The sequence below is a fragment of the Salvelinus alpinus genome, chromosome 3, assembly GCF_045679555.1.
Source record: "Salvelinus alpinus chromosome 3, SLU_Salpinus.1, whole genome shotgun sequence".
Taxonomy (NCBI): domain Eukaryota; kingdom Metazoa; phylum Chordata; class Actinopteri; order Salmoniformes; family Salmonidae; genus Salvelinus; species Salvelinus alpinus.
This window is the reverse complement of record NC_092088.1, coordinates 12902131-12929179: the sequence shown is the minus strand read 5'-3', so window position 1 is coordinate 12929179 and position 27049 is coordinate 12902131. Positions and strand designations below refer to the sequence as shown.

The 27049-nt window shown below is 45.3% G+C and overlaps 1 protein-coding gene across 1 annotated transcript; it reads right to left on the bottom strand.

Moving 5' to 3' along the window:
* Positions 1-358: 358 nt before the first annotated feature.
* On the bottom strand, positions 359-25842 carry LOC139569727 (transmembrane protein 94-like). The gene is made up of 29 exons (XM_071391116.1): positions 25759-25842; positions 22184-22309; positions 21951-22078; positions 21068-21204; positions 20668-20882; positions 18594-18745; positions 18120-18222; positions 17950-18036; positions 17704-17820; positions 17562-17618; positions 15082-15186; positions 14842-14997; positions 13305-13484; positions 12799-13108; positions 12517-12690; positions 12222-12324; positions 11932-12140; positions 11615-11793; positions 11322-11534; positions 11144-11243; positions 10822-10930; positions 10453-10642; positions 9390-9467; positions 9188-9273; positions 9008-9089; positions 7450-7708; positions 6868-6961; positions 6585-6755; positions 359-6407 (listed from the first exon to the last, which is right to left on the bottom strand). Exons 1-29 carry the CDS (start codon positions 25840-25842, stop codon positions 6335-6337), a joined length of 4077 nt encoding a protein of 1358 aa, XP_071247217.1. The 3' UTR covers positions 359-6334.
* Positions 25843-27049: the final 1207 nt, after the last annotated feature.

The window sequence follows — 27049 nt, the reverse complement described above, 5'->3', positions numbered from 1 at the left end:
TGGACAGCTAGCTAAGATTTTAAAGGTATGATTTTGACATGATCAGTCCAATCAAAGCTACAGTAGATATAACGTGATCTGACATCATTTTATCTGTGGCCAATGACCTTGAGCCTTTTTGGATGGGCACTTCTAATGTAACTCTATGGCAGCCCCTTGGCCAAGTGGCTTGAATTTGAGCTCTACCCTTAGATTTTAGCGATGACGTAGTGTCCCCATGAATGACAGAACACTGAGCCAATCAAGGCACAACGCTCCGTATTTTCTGCTGGCTTGCCCCTCCACCACAGAAAGTACTGAGCTAGGCTGAAACACCTGCATTTTAGAGCTGCCCTACTCAAGAACACAAAAACGAGACCATGTTTGTATGCGGCTTTATTTACTCAATGATATATATTTTTTTACATTGTTTGTAAATTGATGCGACACGTATTAATACAAAAAAATAACATTCAAAACAGGAAAGCCCAAAATTGTTTTTGCAAAAAATGTGGGGCTCTCTGCCCCACCTGCCCTAAATGACATTTTTGTCATTTAGCAGACGCAGAACGACTTACAGGAGCAATTAGGGTTATGTGCCTTGATCAAGGGCACAACAGATTTTTCACCTAGTCTGTGACCTTTTGGTTACTGACCCAACGCTGTTAACTGTCTAATCTGTGTACTGTATCAGAGATGAAGAGGTACATCTTTGACTGCACTATGGTACTGTAAAGGCCATAGCTCTGATTTATAGGGTCAGAATACTAGTCTATCTAGTTCTGCGTTAAATTAAATAGTTGCTCTCCCATATATTGTTATTCAAAGACATTTTAATACGTGTATTCTATAGTCGTTCTCAACATGTCCTTCTCTAAGCCTCAAGCAGCCTGCCTTAATTCTGCACAGAACATCCCTTTTGTATCGCAGAGGCCATTGGATACTTTTAATTTGTGGAATATATATAGCTAGGTGGAATAAATATTTATTTAAAAATACCATATTTATGACATTGATTCACATATTTTTGCACAAAAAAAACCCCAAACAATTATACATCTTTAAAAAATATATACATTTATCAATTCACCAAAAGTCTCACATTTCAAGTCAATTGACACACAGTTCAGCTTTACGCATTTTAATATGGACAAAGTTCCAGAGCCTTCGTTGTTCCACCAAAACTTCTGTATACCCACCCCAATCTACCCACAGCCCGTACCGTCAACACCACCCCAATCCACCCACAGCCCGTACCGTCAACACCACCCCAATCCACCTACAGCCCGTACCGTCAACACCACCCCAATCAACCCACAGCCCGTACCGTCAACACCACCCCAATCCACCTACAGCCCGTACCGTCAACACCACCCCAATCCACCCACAGCCCGTACCGTCAACACCACCCCAATCAACCCACAGCCCGTACCGTCCACACCACCCCGATCAACCCACAGCCCGTACCTTCAACACCACCCCAATCCACCCACAGCCCGTACCGTCAACACCACCCCAATCCACCTACAGCCCGTACCGTCAACACCACCCCAATCCACCTACAGCCCGTACCGTCAACACCACCCCAATCCACCCACAGCCTGTACCGTCAACACCACCCCAATCCACCTACAGCCCGTACCGTCAACACCACCCCAATCCACCCACAGCCCGTACCGTCAACACCACCCCAATCCAACTACAGCCCGTACCGTCATCACCACCCCAATCCACCTACAGCCCGTACCGTCAACACCACCCCAATCAACCCACAGCCCGTACCGTCAACACCACCCCAATCCACCTAGTGTATTGCCTACACTGATCCAGTCCTTTCAGATCTACACATATCTAGAGGTCAATTTGGAGCTGGGTCGTAGAAGAGGGGTAAGTAGGGGTCTAGGAGTCGATTTGAGCTGGGTCGTAGAAGAGGGGTAAGTATATGTCGATTTGGAGCTGGGTCGTAGAAGAGTGGTAAGTATATGTCGATTTGGAGCTGGGTCGTAGAAGAGTGGTAAGAAGGTGTCTAGGTCGATCTGTGCAGTGAAAAACAACACCTGCAGGCCAAGCTCCACTGAGTTCACATTGCATACTCAAACTGAAAGAACCCCCCCCCCCAAAAAAAACATATCATTTACATTTACATTTAAGTCATTTAGCAGACGCTCTTATCCAGAGCGACCAAGACTTGGCATCTATAAGGTCTTATTTATGCATACATTTAAGCAATGAGATGAGATAAATATATATTAGAGACACACACAAAACTAGTCAAAAGTTTGGACACTCATTCAAGGGCTTTTTTATTTTTTTACATTGTATAATAATAGTGAAGACAAACTAATACAGGATCATATTGTAACCAAAGTGTTAAACCAATCAAAATATATTTTAGATCTTTCAAAGTAGCCACCCTTTGCCTTGATGACAGCTTTGCACACTTGGCATTCTCTCAACCAGCTTCATGAGGTAGTCACCTGGAATGTATTTCAATTAACAGGTGTGCCTTGTTAATTTGTGGAATTTCTTCCCTTCTTAATGCATTTGTGCCAATCAGTTGTGTTGTGACAAGGTAGGGTTGGTATAGAGAAGATAGCCTTATTTGGTAAAAGACCAAGTCCATATTATGGCAAGAACAGCTCAAATAAGCAAAGAGAAACAACAGTCCATCATTACTCTAAGACATGAAGGTCAGTCAATCTGGAAGATTAAGAACTTTGAAAGTTTCTTCCAAGTGCAGTCACAAAAACCATCAAGCACCATGATGAAACTGGCTCTCATGAGGACGGCCAGAGGAAAGGAAGACCCACAGTTACCTCTGCTGCAGAAGATAAGTTCATTAGAGTTACCAGCCTCAGATTGCAGTCCAAATAAATGCTTCAGAGTTAAATCTCAACATCAACTGTTCAGAAGAGACTACGTGAATCAGGTCTTCATGGTCGAATTGCTGCAAAGAAACCACTACTATTGGACACCAATAAGAGACTTGCTTGGGCCAAGAAACACGAACAATGGACCGGTGGAAATCTGTCCTTTGGTCTGATGTGTCCAAAATTGCGATTTTTGGTTGCAACTGCCGTGTCTTTGTGAGACGCAGAGTAGGTGAACAGATGACCTTCGCATGTGTGGTTCCCACCGTGAAGCATGGAGGAAAGGGAAAGGGGGATGGCTTCAACTGAAATGTGTCTTTAGCATTTAATTCAACCCCTCAATCAGAGAGGTGTGGGGGGGGCTGGCGTCTTCAGTGCCCAGGCAACAGTGGGTAGATCGACAGATTTTTACCTTGTCAGCTCGCGGATTCAATCCAGCAACCTTTCGGTTACTGGCCCAACGTTCTAACCACTAGGCTACCTGCCGGAGGTGGTGTGATGGTGCTTTGCTCGTGACACGGTCAGTGATTTATTTAGAATTCAAAGCACACTTAACCAGCATGGCTACCACAGCGATGCGCCATCCCATCTGGTTTGTGCTTAGTGGGACCATCATTTGTTTTTCAACAGGACAATGACCCAACACACCTCCAGGCTGCATAAGGTCTATTTGACCAAGAAGGAGAAGAGTGCTGCATCAGATAACCTGGCCTCCACAATCACCCAACCTCAACCCCAATTGAGATGGTTTGAAATGATTTTGACCGCAGAGTGAAGTAAAAGCAGCCAACAAGTGCTCATTATGTGGGAACTCCTTGAAGACTGTTGGAAAAACATTCCTCATGAAACTGGTTGAGAGAACGCCAAGAGTGTGCAAAGCTGTCATCAAGGCAAAGGGTGGCTACTTAGAAGAATCTAAAATATGAAACATATTTTGATATGTAACACTTTTTTGGTTACTACATGATTCCATGTGTGTTATTTCATAGGTTTGATGTCTTCACTATTATTCTACAATGTAGAACATAGTACAAATAAAGAAACCCCTTGAATGAGTAGGTGTGTCCAGACATATATATATGGGAAATACATAAAAATAAAAATAAATGGATTGAAATGTATTTATGTGCAATGTGTGGATGCATTCTACGGTATAAAAATCAACATCTTCAGTCTGTTTTCCCTCTTAAGATCGCTACATTGTTCATTCAATAAGGAACTCTGAGTAGTTCAGTGCTTTTACATTATATCTACCTCACACACAGATCTAGCAGACCATGCAACTACCAACTCTTCTATGAAATAGTGTACTTAAAAGTACGCTCCAACCAAAGGGAGCCTATGAAGACCACAAGTGTGCGAGGCCCGATCCTGAGGTGTTAATCTAAAATGGTAGGCACCATGTTTTTATGCCATCTTGGGCCCTGCCCCGACTCCTAGTCAATATAACATATGAGCATTGTAGCCCGCATTCAAAACAGAGAGGTAAACAATACCAGAGCACGTGGTGAGAAGTCGAGAGGTGTGGCGCACGCATTATCAAATGTATACAGTTTGACTGGGGCACAGGAGTTCTCTCTGACCACGTGATACAACCGGGGGAAACTCCAGACCGAAGTGCATAGGGTGCCATTTGGGGAACAAAGATAAGAAGATCAACACATCAAGCTGTAAAAATAAGATACAACAAAAATGTACACACGCACAGACACACAAACAGCTGTGGCTGATCAATCTGTAGATTGTCATCATTTGTAGAGTTCAAATGGGTCTACTGATATGATCACCCAACACAGACAGGTAGCCTGGTGGGTCTCAGTAATTCTGCTTTTAGGCCGGGATTCAATCCAAAACCACCATTCAAAGCGCTTGACATAGGTCATTTCCAATTGAGCCGAGATCTGCAGCTTTAACCTTAAATGGGATCTCCACGAACGCGGTACCATTGCCTTTGAAAGCAGCACTGTCTACAAGCGTGATCGGATTGAATCGCGGACCTAGTCAGCTTGTGCATTGTTGTTGTCGAATGCAGAAACAAGCACACAGGCTAGTAAAACGACAACTGGATGACATGAAGCACCTTCAGAATACCCTGGGATGCTCTAGAACTCTAGAGGCTATTCTAATCTAGAACACCACTGACAAAACCTTATCAGCTGGAGTAGACCACAGTCCCTCAGTAGAACTCTGGTGGGAAAAACAGTATGTACACAAGGATCAAACCAGATGATTGATGATTATTAAACAAATCCCTTTCTTACAGTACATGAGTTTCAAAGTGGCAGGCTAGCACATTCTTCAAAATACAATTTACCTAGAAAGAGACAAATTCGGTTTTACTTGTTTATAGTAAATTAAATTAAATCTTCATTACTTATTGCATTTGAGCAGGATTGCCCTTGGCTTAGCTCGGGAGTCGGATCGTGTGGGTGAAACAAAGGAAACATTTGTTAGGAAGGAAAATCGCAAGGGATATTCTTGGATCCTGGTTAAGAACATGCCACGTTCATTATATGGCTAGAAGGCTGGGCTATAAAGAGTAGCCTTGTTAAGAAATCCTTAGTATGGTCAACAGAACCTTTCCGAAACGGCTTCACGTGAATCCACAGGGTCAGCACTACATTGTGGACTCCAGACTTCACCTGATGGCAGGCTTTTCAAGTCTATCAATGCCAATTATTTGACAGCTTTAGGACCAGGACATTGTCCCAGACCAGGATCTGGGCCATGTTACTAGATACAGGTCTCCTTTCCTTTTAGCACTGCTTGGCGTTCAGATATACAGCAGCAAGTGGCTGTAATGACGGACTACATTCAAGGTGAAGGCTATTGTACTCTACTATGGTATTGGGATTCATGTGAAAGGGGGGAGACATGCTGAAGTGTGATAAAGTGTGATAATCCCCATGTGAGCCAGTACCAGAGACCAGTGACTAGGAGAAAATACCCCCTAAACTCAAGTAGGGGATACAGTAAAACATTCCCCATGCGTTTAAAAAAAACATTCCACTATATAATAAATTATTCACATTTCTTTGCTGTCTTTCTTTTAAAAGCAAAAAAGGAAACATTCTTTGGGATTTTCCTTTTTTTTAACATAACAATGATACAATATAATTTAAATCTAAAAAATAAAAAAGATTGGATTTTCGCAGTGTTAGACCACCGAGCACGTGTAGCGGTTTGGAGGACCCGCTAGGCAAAGTGCTTTCGGGCTGAGGTGGATTGAGTGATCCTGGGTTCAAGTCAATGGGCACTCGAGGAGTTTGATTCTGGGTTTAAGGTAGAAGTTCCCCTAAACCACAGATCTAGAATCAGATAACCCTTTCTCCAATCCTAACAAACAGAGGGATGAGAACCATCTGACCCTGTGCGAGTGGTTAGATCCAACTTCGACCTCCTACAGATTCTGGTGCCTCATCTTTTCCCCCCGAGGGCTGATTGGTTCACAGCATGCATTGCCACGCCTCTCTGTTAATTGTCAATCAGAAGGGAGAGTTCATCCCTAGTTTAGTCTCAAACTGTAGCTTCTGTCTCTTCTGGTAGCGAACCCTCACCCTGCAGACAGAAGGAATGGAAAGATCAACACATGAGAACCATTTTCCGCCCACATGACATCATCCTCCATCCCACAATCCTCTCAGAATACTCTACTTTCAACCCTTCTGTCTTTTCCGCAATCTTCCTCCCATCATACCCCTCCTACTCCTCCTCTCACCCCTTCCTTCATCTTACCGTATCTCGTGTAGTTTGACGGCCTCGTTGAGCAGCACCACCACCAGGCAGGACAGGGAGACCAACAGCCAGGCCAGCATGGGGATGTCCTTCAGGCCAAAGGTCAAAGAACCCGACCTGTCCTGCCACAGCTTGTAGTCCACCGTGGCCTGTACCATCTGACCCAACAGACTGGAGGTGGGGAGGAAGAGAGTATCAGATGATGGCAACGTAAAAAACAACTATTGCAGCTGCCCGCTTCATAGTTGTTTGAAACAATTAGGCTACACACACACACACTTACACTACAAGGACAGTGAGGCACCACCAGGTGTTGCTGAAAGGGTTCTTCTTCCACAGAGGCTGGGAGCGATGGACGTAACTTAGCGAGATGACGACTGGAAAAGAGGAAGGGAGGACACTTAAAGACACATGACTCTCCAGGGGCAGAACAGAAGTCAGAGGCTGCGTCTGAAATGGAAACCTATTCCCTATATAACACACTGGTTAAAAGTAGTGCACTATATAGGAAATAGGGTGCCATAGGGCTCTGGTCTAAAGTAGTGCACTATATAGAAAATAGGGTGCCATAGGGCTCTGGTCTAAAGTAGTGCACTATATAGAAAATAGGGTGCCATAGGGCTCTGGTCTAAAGTAGTGCACTATATAGGGAATATTGTGCCATAGGGCTCTGATCTAAAGTAGTGCACTATATAGGGAATATTGTGCCATAGGGCTCTGATCTAAAGTAGTGCACTATATAGGGAATATTGTGCCATAGGGCTCTGATCTAAAGTAGTGCACTATATAGGGAATATGATGCCATTTAGGATGCATCCTGACTTAACAGATGCAGGGGTGAGAGTTCACCGAGAGCTCCTCCTACCGGTGTGCAGGGCCAGGAACCCAGCCATGACCTTCTGAGTGAGCAGCAGGCCGTTGGACAGCTCTCTGAACCAATGGGGAGCGTCCCGAGCTGAACTGACACTGAGGATATCAGTACAGTTGATGGTGGTGTTCTCTGCCAGGGTCAGGTTGTTGGTCCTCAGGCAGACCTCGTGCAGCGTAAAGCCAAAGCCTAGCAGGTAGGCACACACGGTCAGGCCAAACTTCAGCAGGAAACAACCCAGGAAGTAGGTCTGCGTCTGCAGGAAGTATATGTACACAAATCAAGATGTTAAAAGGAATGCCATGGTACACGTCATAATTAAGATACTTTTGTATATATAGTGTATGTGGACACCCCTTCAAATTAGTGGATTTGGTTATTTCAGCTATTAAAATGGAGCAAAACGCCATGCAATCTCAACAGACAAATATTGCAGTAGAATGGCCTTACTGAAGAGCTCAGTGACTTTCAAATGTGGCATTGTCATAAGATGCCACTTTCCCAACAAGTCAGTTTGTCACATTTCTGCCTTGCTAGAGCTGCCTCGTCAACTGTAAGTGCTGTTATTGTGAAGTGGCAACTTCTAGGAACAACAACGGCTCAGCCGCAAAGTGGTAAGCCGCACAAGCTCACAGAATGGAACAGCCGAATGCTGAATTGTGTAGCGCATAAAAATAATCTGTCCTCAGTTGCAACACTCACTACCGAGTTCCAAACTGCCTCCGGAAGCAACGTCAGCACAAGAACTGTTTGTCGGGCGATTCATGAAATGGGTTTCCATGGCTAGCCTAAGATCACCATTCACAATGCCAAGCGTCGGCTGGAGTGGTGTAAATGAATCACGCTTCACCATCGGGCAGTCCGACGGACGAATCCGCGTTTGGCGGATGCCAGGAGAACGCTACCTGCCCCAATGCATAGTGCCAACTGTAAAGTTTGGTGGAGGAGGAATAATGGTCTGGGGCTGTTTTTCATGTTTTTTTCAAGTTCCAGTGAAGGGAAATCTTAACGCTACGGCATACAATGACGATTCTTCCAACTGTGTGGCAACAGTTTGGGGAAGGCCCTTTCCTGTTTCAGCATAACAATGCCCCTGTGCACAAAACAAGGTCAATACAGAAATGGTTTGTTGAGATCGGTGTGACTTGACTGGCCTGCACAGAGCCCTGACCACAAACCCATCGAACACCTTCGGGATGAATTGGAACACCGACTGTGAGTCAGGCCTAATCGACAACATCAGTGCCCGACCTCACTAATGCTCGTGGCTGAATGGAAGCAAGTCCCCGCAGCAATGTTCTAACATATAGCGGAAAGCCTTCCCAGAAGAGTGGAGGCTGTTATAGCAGCAAGTGGGGACCAGCTCCTTATTAATGCCCATGATTTTGGAATGAGATGTTAGACCAGCAGGTGTTCACATCCTATTGGTCATGTAGTGTATCAATAATAAGCATCTGACTCAGCATATTTGGAGTTGGCCAATCATGACAATCCTCATAAAATTAGCATAGTGTAAGGTAATATGTCTGAAACAGGGCCGGTGCGGGTATAGTACCTTTCTGGGGATGGCATCTTGGTTCTTCCCTGTGGCTACATTCATCACAGAACTGTCTGGTGGCTTTCCTAAGAATGACACACTGCCAACACAACACACAGACATGGTTAGTATCATGCAAGTCTACTGTTGTACTATATAACACGAGTGTGAAATCTATATGGTTAGTAGTGGTGGTACCTGAGCAATGGACAGCTGAAGCAGGACAGCCACAGGATGTCAGTGATGTTCATAGGAGGAGGGAGCTGGGCTAGGCAGGCCAGAAACTACACCAACGGGAGGGGAAGCAACAATAACGTAATCAAATATTCAGGTGAAACTGTTGCATCATCAGGTCTTTCATTATAGCTGAAATTAATTGGCTGTACAGGTGTTCTCTCACCTGGATGAGGACCAGAGTCAGCTGACACTGCAACAGGAACAAGAAGCTCTTGCGGATGCTGTAGGTGGTGTGACGTGCCTGGGAAGGAATCATACATGTCAAATAAATATATTGTATCTTTGTGTGTCTGTGCGTGTGTACATGTTTTCCTACCTTATCAGAACCAGAATGTTCCAACAAGGTAGGAAAACAAGAATAATTTGGAAATATTTTCTTTCTTTCTATTTTTTTCAGGTCCTGAATTTGTTAACATGCTATTTTAGTCTTAAGGGTTAGGTTTGGGGTTAAGGTTAAAGATTAGGGAAAATAGGATTTTGAATGGCAATACATTTTTACTCCCCAAAAAGCCCTGAAATGTCATATATGAGAGAGAGAGAGAATGTGGTCGGAAATCCCACTTTTCACCCAACGTCCCACACTATGCAAAAAATAAAAAAAGGTTAGGATTTTTTTTAAACGCTCAGAACTCCCCCCCCAAAAAATGCAGCTCAATTTTGTTTAAAAATATCATTTAACAAACACCGCATCTACTTTTGTGACTATGTAGCATTTGGTTTTGAAGTAGGCTGTCGTAAAAAGCTTCAACATTTCAACATGTCGTAGGCTATTAAACAAGGATCTACCTGACGGTAGGCTATGCGGCCACCGTGTTAAAAAACAAATAGCTATTTATCTAATCTATTGATGATCAGATACTTCAGTTATAACTGGTTCTGTTGCGCTCACATTTGACAGTCGATAGACAACTTTAGTATTGTTCCAAACTTACTCCTTTTTTCATTTTTTTTATTTTTTATAATAGCCTGTATAGAAATGAAAACATCTCTGGTGCTGTAGCATGGGTTCATTCATCGTCTTGCCATCAATTTATAAGGCTGTGTGACCTAGTTCTTGGTAGACTCATCCGCATCTGTGTGCATTAGTGATGGGGTAGGCTAAATAAATAGAAATCAGAGCAGGAGAGAAGGACGACACTTTAAAACACTTTTATACTCTCCACGTTCCAGACAAATTACTCATGCTCTGCTCCAGCTCCACTCACATCCTCTGGTGTGTGTCTCACCTGTTCTATGAGTTTGACCATGCTGACTGACTCCCCCTGGTGGAAGGTGACAGAACAGGCCAGGGTGTTGAGTTGACCAGACAGACTGAGGGGAGACAGACCCTCCACCTCCCCGTTCAGCCCTGCTCCTGTAGCGTAGCCAAACGTCTCCCACGAACACCGCGACGGGTACAGGGGGTCCAGGGCGATGCTGGAGGGGGGGGGGTTTAGGAAACAGTGTGTGTGATCTGTATTTCTCTCCATACTGTCATTACGTCTAGCATTATTATGTGGTTGTAAGCGTACTTATGGACACACAACAAAGACTATTTATAAATTAACTAGGCAGCAGCTGCCGTGTTTGTGACATGTGATTACGTGTGTGTGTACCTGAGGTCACTCTGTAGAAAGAGGCAGCTGTTGCGGAAGTTAGCAGAGCTCCCCAGGCAGCACGTCACTTCTCTGTTCTCCTGCATGATCTTGATCATCTCACACATGGCTACACACACACAGAAAGAGAGAGATTTAGAGCACTCACACATGCATAGCTGTAACACGCAAAACTACATTGCATATCTTGTGATAAAATACAATCCTATACCATGGTCAATTGATTTGTATATTAAAATATAGGAATGTCTACGTAACAAATACCACGGTTTTTGAAAAACAGAAAAGTTTGTTTCATGTAAGTGGAGATGTTCTGACTCACTCTCTGGGGTACAGTCGGTGAAGAGGGGCACCAACAGAGGCACGTTGTCAATGTTCTTCAGGTGAGGACGAACCTGGTGGATACCACGAGGTAGCTTCGCCTGGACACAGAAGGATTAGCATGAGACAGGGGGAAGGGACAGACGAGGGAAGACAAAAAACTGTATTTGTTCCTGTACCCTGTTGCAGTCCTCCAGGAAGCTGGGGACATCAGCGGTCTCCTCCTCTGGTAACAGCAGTCCCTCTGCCTCATCTCTGGAGTCTTGATGTTCATCGTGTACGGAGTACTGGCCGGGGCTGTTGGGGGCGCCGTCACAGGGACTGTCTCTGTTTGGGGTCAGAGAGATGTGACAGTTCCACCCTGTCTCCAGGCCCATCTTCTCTGCAAACACCTACCAAATTCACAAAACAGACAATCATCGTCACCGGCATCATCACATACATCTCAGCAAACACACACACACACACCCACCTTGCTGCGTAGTTCGTCCTCCATAGAGAAGTAGACGAAGCGTATGCAGGCGGTGACCAGAGCGTCTATGAGCCTGACGGTGTCCAGACGAGCCTGGAACTGGGATGACACCATCCCCATGAAGATCTGACCACTCAGAGCCTGAACACAGTCGTCCTTCTCCACACCTCCTATACCCTCTATGGAGAGAGAGAGAGAGGGAAAGAGAGAAGAGGGGGACAAGACAAAGTTACACTAAGGTACAACACATCTTCTGAGTGTAGCAGCATCTCCCTTCCTGCATCCTCCAGTCTTCCCTCCCTCAGTCCCACCCTCACCATCAGAGCTCCAGGAGTTCCTGCGGGAGACATGTTTGATAGGGGTGGTGGAGGGCAGTTCTACCCCAGAGAAGAGGTTGGGTCCCGGAGCTAGCTCCACACATTTCCCATTGAGCTGGTTGGACAGAGACACCTGCATGGGCTTGTAGGCAAAGGCAGAGCAGTATCCCGACAGACAGGCCCGCTGGTAGAAGTCCAGAACCTTCTTCCTGTAGGGGGGGGTAGACATATTAAGGGTTAATAATGGTTGTCATGAGGCTGCTATAAGGCTGTCACAAGGCTGTTCTGACCTGTCGGAGCCAGAGAGGGGGTAGATGTCGGTTCCGTCCCAGACATCAGTGCAGGCCTCCAGGATGAGGTCAGCTGAGCCGTGAGACAACATCTGGACGTTATCTAGAGGTGATAGTTCAGGGGTCACAGAGGTGCAACAAAACGATTCCAAGAAAGAGGTCAAGGGTTAAAGGAGAGGTGGGCAAGAGATGGAGAGAGCGAGTAACCAATCAGAGAGATGAGTGAGAGGGGAGAAATACAAAGAACAAAAGAGCTATAGAGAAAAAAAAAGAATACAAATTGAGCTATTCTCACTGGAAGAGGAGTCTCTGATGAAGAGGGAGATGAGGTGGCTGATGGGAGGTTGTCTCTTGGTAAAGTTATGTTGGCGTCGAGGGACAGACTCCTTGGCCTTCTCCCCACAGGGCAGCTGGTACAGAGCTAGGTGGTTCTCCTGTTTAAACAGCTCCCTCGCCCCGGGAGTGAACCCTGAGAGAAACCCAGGAAGAAAGAGAAGGGGTCAGTGTGTATGAGTCTGGAGTTCACAGAGTAAATGTATACTTTCCTGTGTGTGTGTGATTCTCTTCCTCTCCTCACCTATAAGCCTGGACAGCTCACACAGTCCCCAGGGCACGTGGACGGGCAGCACGGCCCCGTGGCTCTCCTGCAGCGCCAGGTTACTGAGGTGGTCGGAGAAGCGGCAGAGCTGCTGGGTGACGCTGGCGTTGCACAGGTTGAGCAGGATGTTGAGGCCCAGGGGCTTGAGGCTGGGCAAGTGGCACTGCCAGCCCTGCTCGTCAAACTGGATACTCACCGGGTTCTGCTGGTCCTGAGACAGACTCAACATCTCCAGGTGGTAGTCACACACGTAGTCCTCCGCTTCGTTGTCATAGCAACCCGACATATCCTGGAGAGAGGGGTGGTGAGAGAAAGGAGAGAGAGAGGGGAGATAAATGCTGTGTAGTAAGATGACAAGAGAATTATATACAGGATGTGTGTATCCTGGAGAGAGGGGTGGTGAGAGAAAGAAGAGAGAGAGGGGAGATAAATGCTGTGTAGTAAAATGACAAGAGAATTATATACAGGATGTGTGTGTGTTTTACCTGTTCAGGGCCCTGATCCCCTCCATCTGTGTCGTGGCTGAAGCTGACATTAGATCCTGAGGGGTGTTTGGTGCGTGTGTGTGTCTCCCGTGCTTGAGAACAGCCAGTGTCATGTGACGTCTCGCTGGGCTCATACCCATCCATCATTGGCATACATAGCAGAGCCTCCCCCTCCTGTGTCTGATGGACAGGATGAACAGCCAATCAGACATTACTCTTTCAATCACTGAAAAGCAGTGGTGTAAAGTACTCAAGTTAAAATAAAGTAAATAAATAATTAAGTATTTTTGTGGGGTACATCTTTTATAACTTTTAGGTCACTATATTCCTAAAGAAAATTTGTTTTTTTCTCCATACTATTACATTTTGAATGCTTAGCAGGACAGAAATGGTCCAATTCACAAACGTATCAAGAGAACATCCCTGGTCATCCCTACTGCCTCTGATTTGGCAGACTCACGAAACACTTTGTTTGTAAATTATGTGTGAGTGTTGGATTGTGCCTGTGGCTATCCGTAAAATAAAATAAAATTGTAAATCGTGCCGTCTGGTTTGCTTAATAGGAATTTGAAATTATTAATAATTTTACTTTTGATAATTAAGTATATTTAAAAAAAATACTTTTACTCAAGAAGTATTTTACTGAGTGATTTTCTATTAAGGTATCTTTACTTTTACCACCACTGCTGAAAAGACAGTGTCACCTATCAAACGAGTCTCACAGGAACTAGATCATTGTCTCACGTCAGATAGCGCCATCTGACGGAAGACAATGGGAGCCTTCAGAAAGTATTCACACACCTGGACTTCTTCTCACAAAGTGCGATTCAAATGGAATCGTCATTTTTTTGTCAACGATTTACACAAAATATTCTAATGTCAAAGTGGAAGAAAAATTCTAACATTAGTCAATTATTATTAAAAAAAATTCAAATACAAAAAAAAAAAAACATACTAATATACACTATATATACAAAAGTATGTGGACACCCCTTAAAATAAATATGTGGTTTCGGCTATTTCAGCCACACCCAGCCACTCCCAGATGTGCAAAAATCAAGCAAACAGCAACTCTAGAAGGGCAGTGTGACAAACGGACTTGTTGGAAAGGTGGCATCCTATGACGGTGCCACGTTGAAAGTCACAGCTCTTCAGTAAGGCCAGTCTACTGCCAATGGAGATGGCATGGCTGTGTGCTCGATTTTATACACCTGTCAGCAACGGGCGTGGCTGAAATAGCCGAAGCGGAAAGCAGCATCGTTGTCGTCAACGTCTCGTTTCATCTGCTGCATTGACCATGCAGACTGACCAGTGAGCGTCAAGTGGTCTCGTGGTCGAGCAACAACGGCGCTCCTTGAGCGACAGGGGGTGGGGCATGGCGAGAGAGACGACTCAAGTAGCAGAATAAAAACGGACGTCACACACAGCGGAGTGGCGTATCACATTTAACCAAACATTGAAACAGTGTTAGAAACAGTGAAGTAAATGCATCCATACCGGTATATAGGAAGACACGACATACCACCCACCCACCCACCTCGTCCCGGTCCTCGGAGTTGACAGAGAGGTCGTCTCGCAGGTCTTCTTGACTGTCGTTGTGAGGCGGCTCCACGCGACCACTAAAGAACAGCACCGTCTCTGGACTGGGGTTAGGCCAGGATAATACACCCCGTTTATCCACACAACACAACACCTAGAGAAAGAAAGCGAGTTACACACAAATGCACACACACACACACAGACACACACACAAAAGCACAAATGCACACACACTTACAGTGACAGAGCCAAGTGTGTGTAGCAGGCTGGAAGTATAGCAGAGTGTCTGTGATTCTCCCTTCAGCACGCCCACCAGGTGTCTCCACACACACCGCAGAATCTCCTGCACACACACAAACACAAGCACACATTTAGGCTACATCGCATTTTCACCCTCTAAAAAATATATAGTTGATACATAGTGGACTCAATTTTGCAGGCAATATAATCTACAGTAGTGGGCTACAGTGCCTTCAGGAAGTATTCAAACCCCCTGACTTATTCCACATTTTGCTGTGTTACAGCCTGAATTGAAAATGTATTAAATTGAGATTCTGTGTCACTGGCCTACACACAATACCCCATAATGTCAAAATGGAATTATGTTTTAAGAATTGTTTACCAATTAATTAAAAAAATGACAATAATAGTGTTTAACATGATTTATGAATGACTACCTCATCCCTGTAACACAAACATATGTGTAAAGTCCTTCAGTTGAGCAGTGAATTTCAAACACAGATTCAACCACAAAGACTGGGGTTTTCCAATGCCTCGCAAAGAAGAGCACCAATTGGTAGATGTGTAAAAAAATAAAAAATGTAAAAGCTGATACTGAATATCCCATTGAGCATGGTGAAGTTAATTACACTTTGGGGGGTGTATCAACACACCAAGTCACTACAAAGATACAGGCGTCCTTCCTAACTCAGTTGCCGGAGAGGAAGGAAACCGCTCATGGATTTCAACACAAGGCCAATGTTGACTTCAAAACAGTTACAGAGTTTAATGGCTGTGATAGGAGAAAATTGAGGATGGATCAACATTGTAGTTATTACTCCACAATACTAACCTAAATGACAGAGTGAAAAGAAGGAAGCCTGTACAGAATGAAAAATATTCCAAAACATGCATCCTGTTTGCAAACAAGACACTGAAGTAAAACTGCATGAAATGTGGCAAAGCAATTAATACAAAGCATTATGTTTGGGACTAATCCAACACATTACTGAGTACAATGCTCCATGTTACCAAACATAGTGGTGGCTGCATCATGTTATGGATATACTTGTAATCATTAAAGATTGGTGATAAAAATACAACAGAACGGAGCTAAGGACAGGCAAAATCCTAGAGAAAAACCTGGTTCAGTCTGCTTTCCACCAGACACTGGGAGAGGAATTCCCCTTTCAGCAGGACAATAACCTACAACACAATACCACATCTACACTGGAGTTGCTTAGCAAGACGACATTGAATGTTGCCGAGTTACAGTTTTACTTAAATCAACTTGAAAATGGCTGTCTAGCAATGATCAACAACCAACTTGACAGAGCTTGAAGAATTTCAAAAAGAATAATGTGCAATTATACAATCCAGGTGTGCAAAGCTCTTCTTAGAGACTTACCCAGAAAGACTCACAGCTGTAATCGCTTCCAAAGGTGATTCTAATATGTATTGACTCAGTGGTGTGAATAAATGTGCCAACATTTTAAAAACATGTTTTCACTTTGTCATTATGGGGTGTTGTGTGTAAACAAAATATATTTAATCCATTTTCAATTCAGGTTGTAACACAACAAAATGTGGAATAAGTCAAGGGGTCTGAATACTTTCTGAAGGCACTGTATACTACTAGTGGCAAAGTGGAGTAGAAAACACCTCTAGAACACCTTCATCTTCCCCAAAATGGTTGAAACCTAAATGTGAGTAAACACAGTATTTGTAGACGCCATTTTAGATGTCTTCAGTGTGCCTACAGTCCAGGCGATGCAATCAGGGATTATGACCCAATACTCTCACATGCTTCCTTTCCTTAAGTCCTTTTCTTAAGAAATTATATTTCTCCCAGGTCCTTCCGACCCTTTCCAGATTAATGTTCATCAAGTAAGGCATTTGAGTCAAGGACACAAGGAAAGGAAGTCGTTTGAGAGTTGAAGTACACAGCTAGTGAGGCAGAGTTTCCCCATCATGCATTGCAAGCTAGAGGACAGAAGTGGCAGGCTCATGGGAAAGGCCGATCCAGAACCAAGCCCTATAGCAGGGAGGGGGTTAGTTCTGGACTGGGCCAATGTGTCAGTAACGTAGAGGTGGGGGCGGTGAGTACTGGGGTTTGTGGGGGGAGTCAAAGGGTTACGTGATTAGCTGAAGAAATGGTATGATGAAAAATTGCCCAAACTAGATGAGTCAAATTTGCCCTTCCATTAGGGATGATCGAAGAAAGACTGATTGGCTGACAGAGAGAACCAATAGAAATGCCAAAGAGACAAGATATCTCATCATGCCAGTTGAAGAAAATCAATCACATTAGGGATAAACAATGCAAAACCAAATAGATGATTGGAGTCCCAAACTCGAACAACAAAAGAAGATGCATGAGGCGGGTGTGTGTTAGCTACAGGGTTTCACAGTGGTGGGTGAAGGGGCGAGGGCGGGCAGCGTGAGGACGGGAACGAGGGAGTGAGGGGGGAGGCAGGGGTAGGACTTGAGAAGTTATACCTGGGAGGACACCACTTCAGTGTAGCTGCTTAAAGTGTCCTCGGAAAACTTAGCAAGCTGGGGCGAGAGAAGAGGCTAGTTAAACCACACAGGAGGCATCTCTCTGTGTCTCGCATGGCGCTTGTGTATATGTATTTCTCACCAGGCCAGTAGGAGAAGCTCTGCTGGACTCAGCCAGGACGCTAGCCTCTCCATAGGTGTTGACCAGCACCCACATGACAGGAAACAGCAGGGGAAGGATGGGCAGCACTCCCATCAGCTGGAACACAACACTTATTACAATAGGAATATTTTATAGGTTTGAAGAGATTCTGTCCCCTCAGGTTAACTACCCTGCTATAAATAGGGAGAAGGGGCACGGCCAGGAAGAGGTGTTGAGTCTCCATACCTGCAGCTGGATGAAGTTGAAGCGTCCAGGAGTGAGGCTAGGGGCGTCAAAGAAATAACGCACAGTATTCACAACCAAGAACGCCACCTATAGGAGGAGAGAGGGATAACATGAGGGACAACAAAGTGGCTTTAATTAAGAAACTGTGTTTCTGTGTTTGCTTTTCTCACCAGTACAATAGGGCAGGCGAACTTGGCCATGATGGACTGAACGGTGAACCTCTCGTTATCCAGGGCTGTGATTGGTCGAGACAGAGCCAGGTCCAGACTGTTCCTGTAAAGCACAGAGGTGGATTCAGCCAGTCATTTTAGATGATGTCATGAGACGGTTTGAGCCTCATCCTGGACAACAAACATGCTGTTTAGACCAGTATTAGACTTAATGTGGGTCTGGTAAACCTGCTCTGTATCTTTAAACTGCTTCAAAATGACACACTGAGACGTCACAATCACGTGACAATTTCAGGTTTCCTTTGACTCTAGATGATCATTCATGATTTGCGCAAACTTTCTCCTCGAGTTGAACTCCTGGACCAAGAATTGTTGGATATCAAACTAGCTAGTGGTGAATTATTACCTCAAACCCGTTCACCTCAAAATCAAAGTTTGTCAGACTGTTTAGCCTCAAGAGGATGCATTGCCCACCTGACGCTGTCGAGGATGGGCGTGCGGACCACCCTGAAGAGGCGGTGCTGCTGGGGGCTCTGGGGACCCCTCTTCTGGTCACCCCGGGGGGAGGGAGGGGGGGAACGAGGTGGGAACATGTCACCTGGCTCCAGAACTATATGATCGTCATCCTGGAACAGGGAGATACAGGTGAGACATCCACATAAGCAGTATCCACCTCCTCTCTCGCCTTTACCATCTACACCCCTCTCTTTCCCTCTCACCTTTACCATCTACATCCCCCTCTTTCCCTCTCGCCTTTACCATCTACACCCCTCTCTTTCCCTCTCACCTTTACCATCTACACCCCTCTTTCCCTCTCACCTTTACCATCTACACCCCTCTCTTTCCCTCTCACCTTTACCATCTACACCCCTCTTTCACTCTCACCTTTACCATCTACACCCCTCTCTTTCCCTCTCACCTTTACCATCTACACCCCCCTCTTTCCCTCTCACCTTTACCATCTCCGCCCCTCTCTTTCCCTCTCACCTTTACCATCTACACCCCCCTCTTTCCCTCTCACCTTTACCATCTACACCCCTCTCACCTTTACCATCTACACCCCTCTCACCTTTACCATCTACACCCCTCTCACCTTTACCATCTACACCCCTCTCTTTCCCTCTCACCTTTACCATCTACACCCCTCTCTTTCCCTCTCACCTTTACCATCTACACCCCCCTCTTCCCTCTCACCTTTACCATCTACACCCCCCTCTCTTTCCCTCTCACCTTTACCATCTCCGCCCCTCTTTCCCTCTCACCTTTACCATCTACACCCCCCTCTTTCCCTCTCACCTTTACCATCTACACCCCCCTCTTTCCCTCTCACCTTTACCATCTACACCCCCCTCTCTTTCCCTCTCACCTTTACCATCTACACCCCCCTCTCTTTCCCTCTCACCTTTACCATCTACACCCCCCTCTCTTTCCCTCTCACCTTTACCATCTACACCCCCCTCTCTTTCCCTCTCACCTTTACCATCTACACCCCTCTCTTTCCCTCTCACCTTTACCATCTACACCCCCCTCTCTCTCCCTCTCACCTTTACCATCTACACCCCTCTCTTTCCCTCTCACCTTTACCATCTACACCCCTCTCTTTCCCTCTCACCTTTACCATCTACACCCCTCTCTTTCCCTCTCACCTTTACCATCTACACCCCCCTCTCTTTCCCTCTCACCTTTACCATCTACACCCCCCTCTTTCCCTCTCACCTTTACCATCTACACCCCCCTCTCTTTCCCTCTCACCTTTACCATCTACACCCCCCTCTCTTTCCCTCTCACCTTTACCATCTACACCCCCCTCTCTTTCCCTCTCACCTTTACCATCTACACCCCCCTCTCTTTCCCTCTCACCTTTACCATCTACACCCCCCTCTCTTTCCCTCTCACCTTTACCATCTACACCCCCCTCTCTTTCCCTCTCACCTTTACCATCTACACCCCTCTCTTTCCCTCTCACCTTTACCATCTACACCCCTCTCTTTCCCTCTCACCTTTACCATCTACACCCCCCTCTCTTTCCCTCTCACCTTTACCATCTACACCCCCCTCTTTCCCTCTCACCTTTACCATCTACACCCCCCTCTTTCCCTCTCACCTTTACCATCTACACCCCCCTCTTCCCTCTCACCTTTACCATCTACACCCCCCTCTTCCCTCTCACCTTTACCATCTACACCCCCCTCTCTTTCCCTCTCACCTTTACCATCTCCGCCCCTCTTTCCCTCTCACCTTTACCATCTACACCCCCCTCTTCCCTCTCACCTTTACCATCTACACCCCCCTCTTTCCCTCTCACCTTTCCCATCTACACCCCCCTCTTTCCCTCTCACCTTTACCATCTACACCCCCCTCTTTCCCTCTCACCTTTGCCATCTACACCCCTCTCTTTCCCTCTCACCTTTACCATCTACACCCCCCTCTTTCCCTCTCACCTTTACCATCTACACCCCCCTCTCTCTCTCACCTTTACCATCTACACCCCCCTCTCTCTCTCTCCACCCCCCTCTTTCCCTCTCAGTCTTCATCCCGCTCGCCGTACATTGATGCCTCTGAGAGAAGCGAATGTCTCCTGTCCTGGCCGTAGTGCTATGACGTCTCCCTCCACCAGTAGGGACACAGGCAGGTTGACCAGGTTGGAGTCGCGGTAGGCCCAGTGGAGCGACCAGGAGGGGGAGGAGGGGGTGTACAGGTCAGGGTAAAGGGAGGGAGACCACCTCATCCCCTCACCCAAATCTGCCCAGTCCGACAGGTAGCCTGGAGGCGGGAGAGAGGGTGGAAGGGGAAATTAAAAATTAGGCTCACAAAACGAGTATGGTGGAAACTTGCCAACCTCAAGTAAAAGTGTTAATTTCTTAACGTTTTCCCTCCATTTAAATCTCCAACTGTCAACTCCCATCCCATCTCCTCTCCTTCTTGCGCCATCCCCCCTTTTCTCTCACCGTTGAGCTGATTGATGATGCTGTTGAGCCGGTGCACCATCTCAGTTCTCCTCAGCCTCTGCTGTCGACCAATCAGCATGAAGCTCAGCGTGAAGAGCATGAGGAGGGCTGCAGCGTTCACCAACTCTATCCCAGAACTACAGAGAGAGGAGAGGAGATATGATAGTATTCACAGACTGTTGGTGCTTCCTGTGTTTCAACCTTATTTTACCGTGAGGTAGCTCTGATAAGAACATTTGGGTTGAAGTTCCGGTCTACACATCACCCACACAAGTTCCGGTCTAAACAACACCCCCGCACGTTCCGGTCTAAACATCACCCCCGCACGTTCCGGTCTACACAACACCCCCGCAAGTTCCGGTCTACACAACACCCCCGCACGTTCCGGTCTAAACAACACCCCCGCACGTTCCGGTCTAAACAACACCCCCACACGTTCCGGTCTAAACAACACCCCCACACGTTCCGGTCTAAACAACACCCCCACACGTTCCGGTCTAAACAACACCCCCACACGTTCCGGTCTAAACAATACCCACAATTTGCAGAGGCCCAGTCTAAATAACACCCACAATAAAGGACCATATGGACACAAATCCATACCGCAATAAATTGCCTGAATTGATGCCATAACAATAAATAGAAGCTAAATGTATAACATCAATGTGCACCACCGTTTATTCAAATGATCCTTTAAAACTACTACTAGTATGATGGTTGTTGCCACCAATTGTCCCATTGACAATCACCCATATTAGCAAACTTATTTCACATTTCTCTAGTATAGGTTACTTATCGTAATGAACGATATCAGCAAACGCTATCGGAACGGTCTGTGTCGATAATGTTCTGTCTATTGTCCCAGCTCTACAGTCAAACACACCTGCCTTGCGGCTGGTCGCCATAACAACAGAGAAGTCCCACCACCACCAGCAGTGTGAGGGCGGCTCCCGGCCAATGGAGACAGGAGTGGCGGTTGCCATGGTGAAGGAAGCTTTTCACCCACTGCTCCTAAAATAACAACAAACAAAACAGCTCATTATGCTCTACAACAAAGGGTGTGTGTGTGTGCGTCCGTGTGTATGTATGTGAGTGAGTGTGTGCGGTGGTATCTACCTGTGCAGTGGGTTGTTTGCCACGGCCTGTGGTCTGGTGCTGGTCAAGCAGGGTGGTGAGCTGGTCCCTCAGTGTTCCCAGAGCCTGACCAGTGGACAAGCCCAGGGTCCCCCCCCCCCCCTCCTCCTGAAACACACAAAATATATAATTTGAATCCACAAATCACATTACAGTCAAGAATGATTCAAACATTTCAAAGGTCACAAATTCATGGACTTTTATGGTACAAAAAGCACCTTGTCCACACAGCTTGGCTGCCCATGACAGCTGAAACAGAGCAGTACCTTGTCCACACAGCTTGGCTGCCCATGACAGCTGAAACAGAGCAGTACCTTGTCCACACAGCTTGGCTGCCTACTTCAACTTCGCCAAACGGGTGATGATTTAACAAAAGCGCATTCGCAAAAAAACCACAATCGTTGCACCAATGTACCTAACCATAAACATCAATGCCTTTCTTAAAATCAATACACAAGTATATATTTTTTTAAACCTGCACATTTAGTTAAAATAAATTCCTGTGAGCAGGCAATATTAACTAGGGAAATTGTGTCACTTCTCTTGCGTTCTGTGCAAGCAGAGTCAGGGTATATGCAGCAGTTTGGGCCGCCTGGCTCGTTGCGAACTGTGTAAAGACCATTTCTTCCTAACAAAGACCGTAATTAATTTTCCAGAATTTTACATTATTATGACATAACTTTGTAGGTTGTGCAATGTAACAGGAATATTTAGACTTCGGGTTGCCACCCGTTAGATAAAATACAGAACGGTTCCGTATTTCACTGAAAGAAAACTTTTTGATTTCGAAATGATCGTTTCCGGATTTGACCATGTTAATGACCTAAGGCTCGTATTTCTGTGTGTTATTATATTATAATTAAGTCTATGATTTGATATATCAGTCTGACTGAGCGGTTGTAGGCAGCAGCAGGCTCGTAAGCATTCATTCAAACAGCACTTTCCTGCATTTGCCAGCAGCTCTTAGCAATGCTTGAGGCACAGCGCTGTTTATGACTTCAACCCTATCAACTCCCCAGATTAGGCTGGCAATACTATAGTGCATATAAGAACATCCAATAGTCAAAGGTATATGAAATACAAATGGTAGAGTGAAATAGTCCTATAATAACTACAACCTAAAACTTCTTAACTGGGAATATTGAAGACTCGTGTTAAAAGGAACCACCAGCTTTCATATGTTCTCATGTTCTGAGCATGGAACTTAAACGTTAGCATTTTTACATGGCATATATTGCACTTTTACTTTCTTCTCCAAACACTGTTTTTGCATTATTTAAACCAAATTGAACATGTTTCATTATTTATTTCAGACTAAAATGATTTTATGTATTATATTAAGTTAAAACTAAAGTGTTTATTGTTCATTCAATATTATTGTAATTGTCATTATTACAAATATATACAGTGGGGAGAAGAAGTATTTGATACACTGCCGATTTTGCAGGTTTTCCTACTTACAAAGCATGTAGAGGTCTGCAATTTTTATCATAGGTACACTTCAACTGTGAGAGACGGAATCTAAAACAAAAATCCAGAAAATCACATTGTATGATTTTTAAGTAATTAATTTGCATTTTATTGCATGACATAAGTATTTGATACATCAGAAAAGCAGAACTTAATATTTGGTACAGAAACCTTTGTTTGCAATTACAGAGATCATACGTTTCCTGTAGTTCTTGACCAGGTTTGCACACACTGCAGCAGGGATTTTGGCCCACTCCTCCATATAGACCTTCTCCAGATCCTTCAGGTTTCGGGGCTGTCGCTGGGCAATATGGACTTTCAGCTCCCTCCAAAGATTTTCTATTGGGTTCAGGTCTGGAGACTGGCTAGGCCACTCCAGGACCTTGATACTTCTTACGGAGCCACTCCTTAGTTGCCCTGGCTGTGTGTTTCGGGTCGTTGTCATGCTGGATGACCCAGCCACGACCCATCTTCAATGCTCTTACTGAGGGAAGGAGGTTGTTGGCCAAGATCTCGCGATACATGGCCCCATCCATCCTCCCCTCAATACGGTGCAGTCGTCCTGTCCCCTTTGCAGAAAAGCATCCCCAAAGAATGATGTTTCCACCTCCATGATTCACGGTTGGGATGGTGTTCTTGGGGTTGTACTCATCCTTCTTCTTCCTCCAAACACGGCGAGTGGAGTTTAGACCAAAAAGCTCTATTTGTCTCACCAGACCACATGACCTTCTCACATTCCTCCTCTGGATCATCCAGATGGTCATTGGCAAACTTCAGATGGGCCTGGACATGCGCTGGCTTGAGCAGGGGGACCTTGCGTGCGCTGCAGGATTTTAATCCATGACGGCGTAGTGTGTTACTAATGGTTTTCTTTGAGACTGTGGTCCCAGCTCTCTTCAGGTCATTGACCAGGTCCTGCCGTGTAGTTCTGGGCTGATCCCTCACCATCCTCATGATCATTGATGCCCCACGAGGTGAGATCTTGCATGGAGCCCCAGACCGAGGGTGATTGACCGTTATCTTGAACTTCTTCAATTTTCTAATAATTGCGCCAACAGTTGTTGCCTTCTCACCAAGCTGCTTGCCTATTGTCCTGTAGCACATCCCAGCCTTGTGCAGGTCTACAATTTTATCCCTGATGTCCTTACACAGCTCTCTGGTCTTGGCCATTGTGGAGAGGTTGGAGTCTGTTTGATTGAGTGTGTGGACAGGTGTCTTTTATACAGGTAACGAGTTCAAACAGGTGCAGTTAATACAGGTAATGAGTGGAGAACAGGAGGGCTTCTTAAAGAAAAACTAACAGGTCTGTGAGAGCCGGAATTCTCACTGGTTGGTAGGTATTCAAATACTCATGTCATGCAATAAAATGCAAATTAATTACTTAAAAATCATACAATGTGATTTTCTGGCTTTGTAAGTAGGAAAACCTGCAAAATCGGCAGTGTATCAAATACTTGTTCTCCCCACTGTATAACATTTTTATTAAAATTATTATTTGTTTAAATATAAAAAAAAGTTTAAAATATATATTTTTTTTTTTACAATTTTCGGCCGATTAATCGGTATTGTCTTTTTTTGGTCCTCCAATAATCGGTATCGGCGTTGAAAAATCATAATCGGTCAACCTCTAGCAGAGATTATGTTATGCTATAAATTTAATCATTCATCTACACTGAACAAAAATATAAACACAAGTGTTGGTCCCATGTTCATGAGCTGAAATAAAAGATACCAGAAATTCTCCATACGCACAAAAAGCGTATTTCTCTAAAATTGTGCAAAAATGTGTTTACATTCCTGTTAATGAGCATTTCTCCTTTGCCAAGATAAATCTATCCACCTGACAAGTGTGGCATATCAAGAAGTTGATTAAACAGCATGCTCATTACACAGGTGCACCTTGTGCTGGGGACAATAAAAGGCCACTCTAAAAGGTGCAGTTTTATCACACAACGCCACAGATGTCTCAAGTTGAGGGAGCATGCAATTTGCATGCTGACTGCAGGAATGCCCAGCAGAGCTGTTGCAAGAATTTCTCTACCATAATCCTCAAACGTCATTTTAGAGAATTTGTCAGTAGGTCCAACCGGCCTCACAACCGCAGACCACATGTATTGCGTCGTGTGGACGAGCAGTTTTCTGATGTCAAAGTTGTGAACAGAGTGCCCCATGGTGGAAGTGGGGTTATGGTATGGGCAGGCATAAGCTACGGACAATGAACGCAAGTGCATTTTTATCGATGGCAATTTAAATGCACAGAGATAGTTTGACGAGATACTGAGGTCCATTGTCGTGCCATTCATCCACCGCCATCACCTCATGTTTCAGCATGATAATGCACAGCCCCATGTCACAAGGATCTGTAGATAATTCCTGTAAGCTGAAAATGTCCCAGTTCTTCCATGGCCTGCATACTCAGACATGTCACCCACTGAGCATGTTTGAGATCCTCTGGATCGACGGGTACGACAGCATGTTCCAATTCCTGCCAATATCCAGCAACTTCGCACATCCATGGTAGAGTAGTGGGACAACATTCCACAGGCCACAATCAACAGCCTGATCAACTCCATGCGAAGGAGATGTGTCGCCCTGCATGAGGCAAATGGTGGTCACACCAGATACGGACTGGTTTTCCTTTTTTTAAGGTATCTGTGACCAACAGATGCATATTGGTATGACCAGTCATGTGAAATCCATAGATTAGGACCTAATGAACGCATTTAAATTGACTGATTTCCTTAGATGAACTGTAACATCTTTGAAATTGTTGCGTTTATATATATTTTTTTTCAGCATAGTTATGCGCAACAGAAGTGAAGCCAGCTGCAGAGGAACAGTCATACCTAATGTCAGTGGGTTAGGGTTACAATGGAAGAGAAGCCAGCTGCAGAGGAACAGCCATAACTAATGTCAGTGGGTTAGGGTTACAATGGAAGGGAAGCCAGCAGCAGAGGAATAGCCATACCTAATGTCAGTGGGTTAGGGTTACAATGGAAGGGAAGCCAGCTGCAGAGGAACAGCCATATCTAATGTCAGTGGGTTAGGGTTACAATGGAAGGGAAGCCAGCTGCAGAGGAACAGCCATATCTAATGTCAGTGGGTTAGGGTTACAATGGAAGGGAAACCAGCTGCAGAGGAACAGTCATACCTAATGTCAGTGGGTTAGGGTTACAATGGAAGGGAAGCCAGCTGTAGAGGAACAGTTATACCTAATGTCAGTGGGTTAGGGTTACAACAGAAGTGAAGCCAGCTGCAGAGGAACAGCCATACCTAATGTCAGTGGGTTAGGGTTATAATGGAAGGGAAGCCAGCTGTAGAGGAACAGTTATACCTAATGTCAGTGGGTTAGGGTTACAACAGAAGTGAAGCCAGCTG

Bases quoted from the DNA above. Each gene is read 5' to 3' on its own strand.
- LOC139569727 (XM_071391116.1), bottom strand. From the start codon at position 25,842: ATGGGGCACTCTGTTCACAACTTTGACATCAGAAAACTGCTCGTCCAC. The intron at 22,310-25,758 runs GTTGGACCTACT...TGTGTGTTTCAG, and splicing joins GGTCTGCGGTTGTGAGGCCG to GAGGAGGGGGGGGGGGGGAC. The intron at 9,468-10,452 runs GTGAGACACACA...ATTCCTTCCCAG, and splicing joins TGGTCAAACTCATAGAACAG to GCACGTCACACCACCTACAG.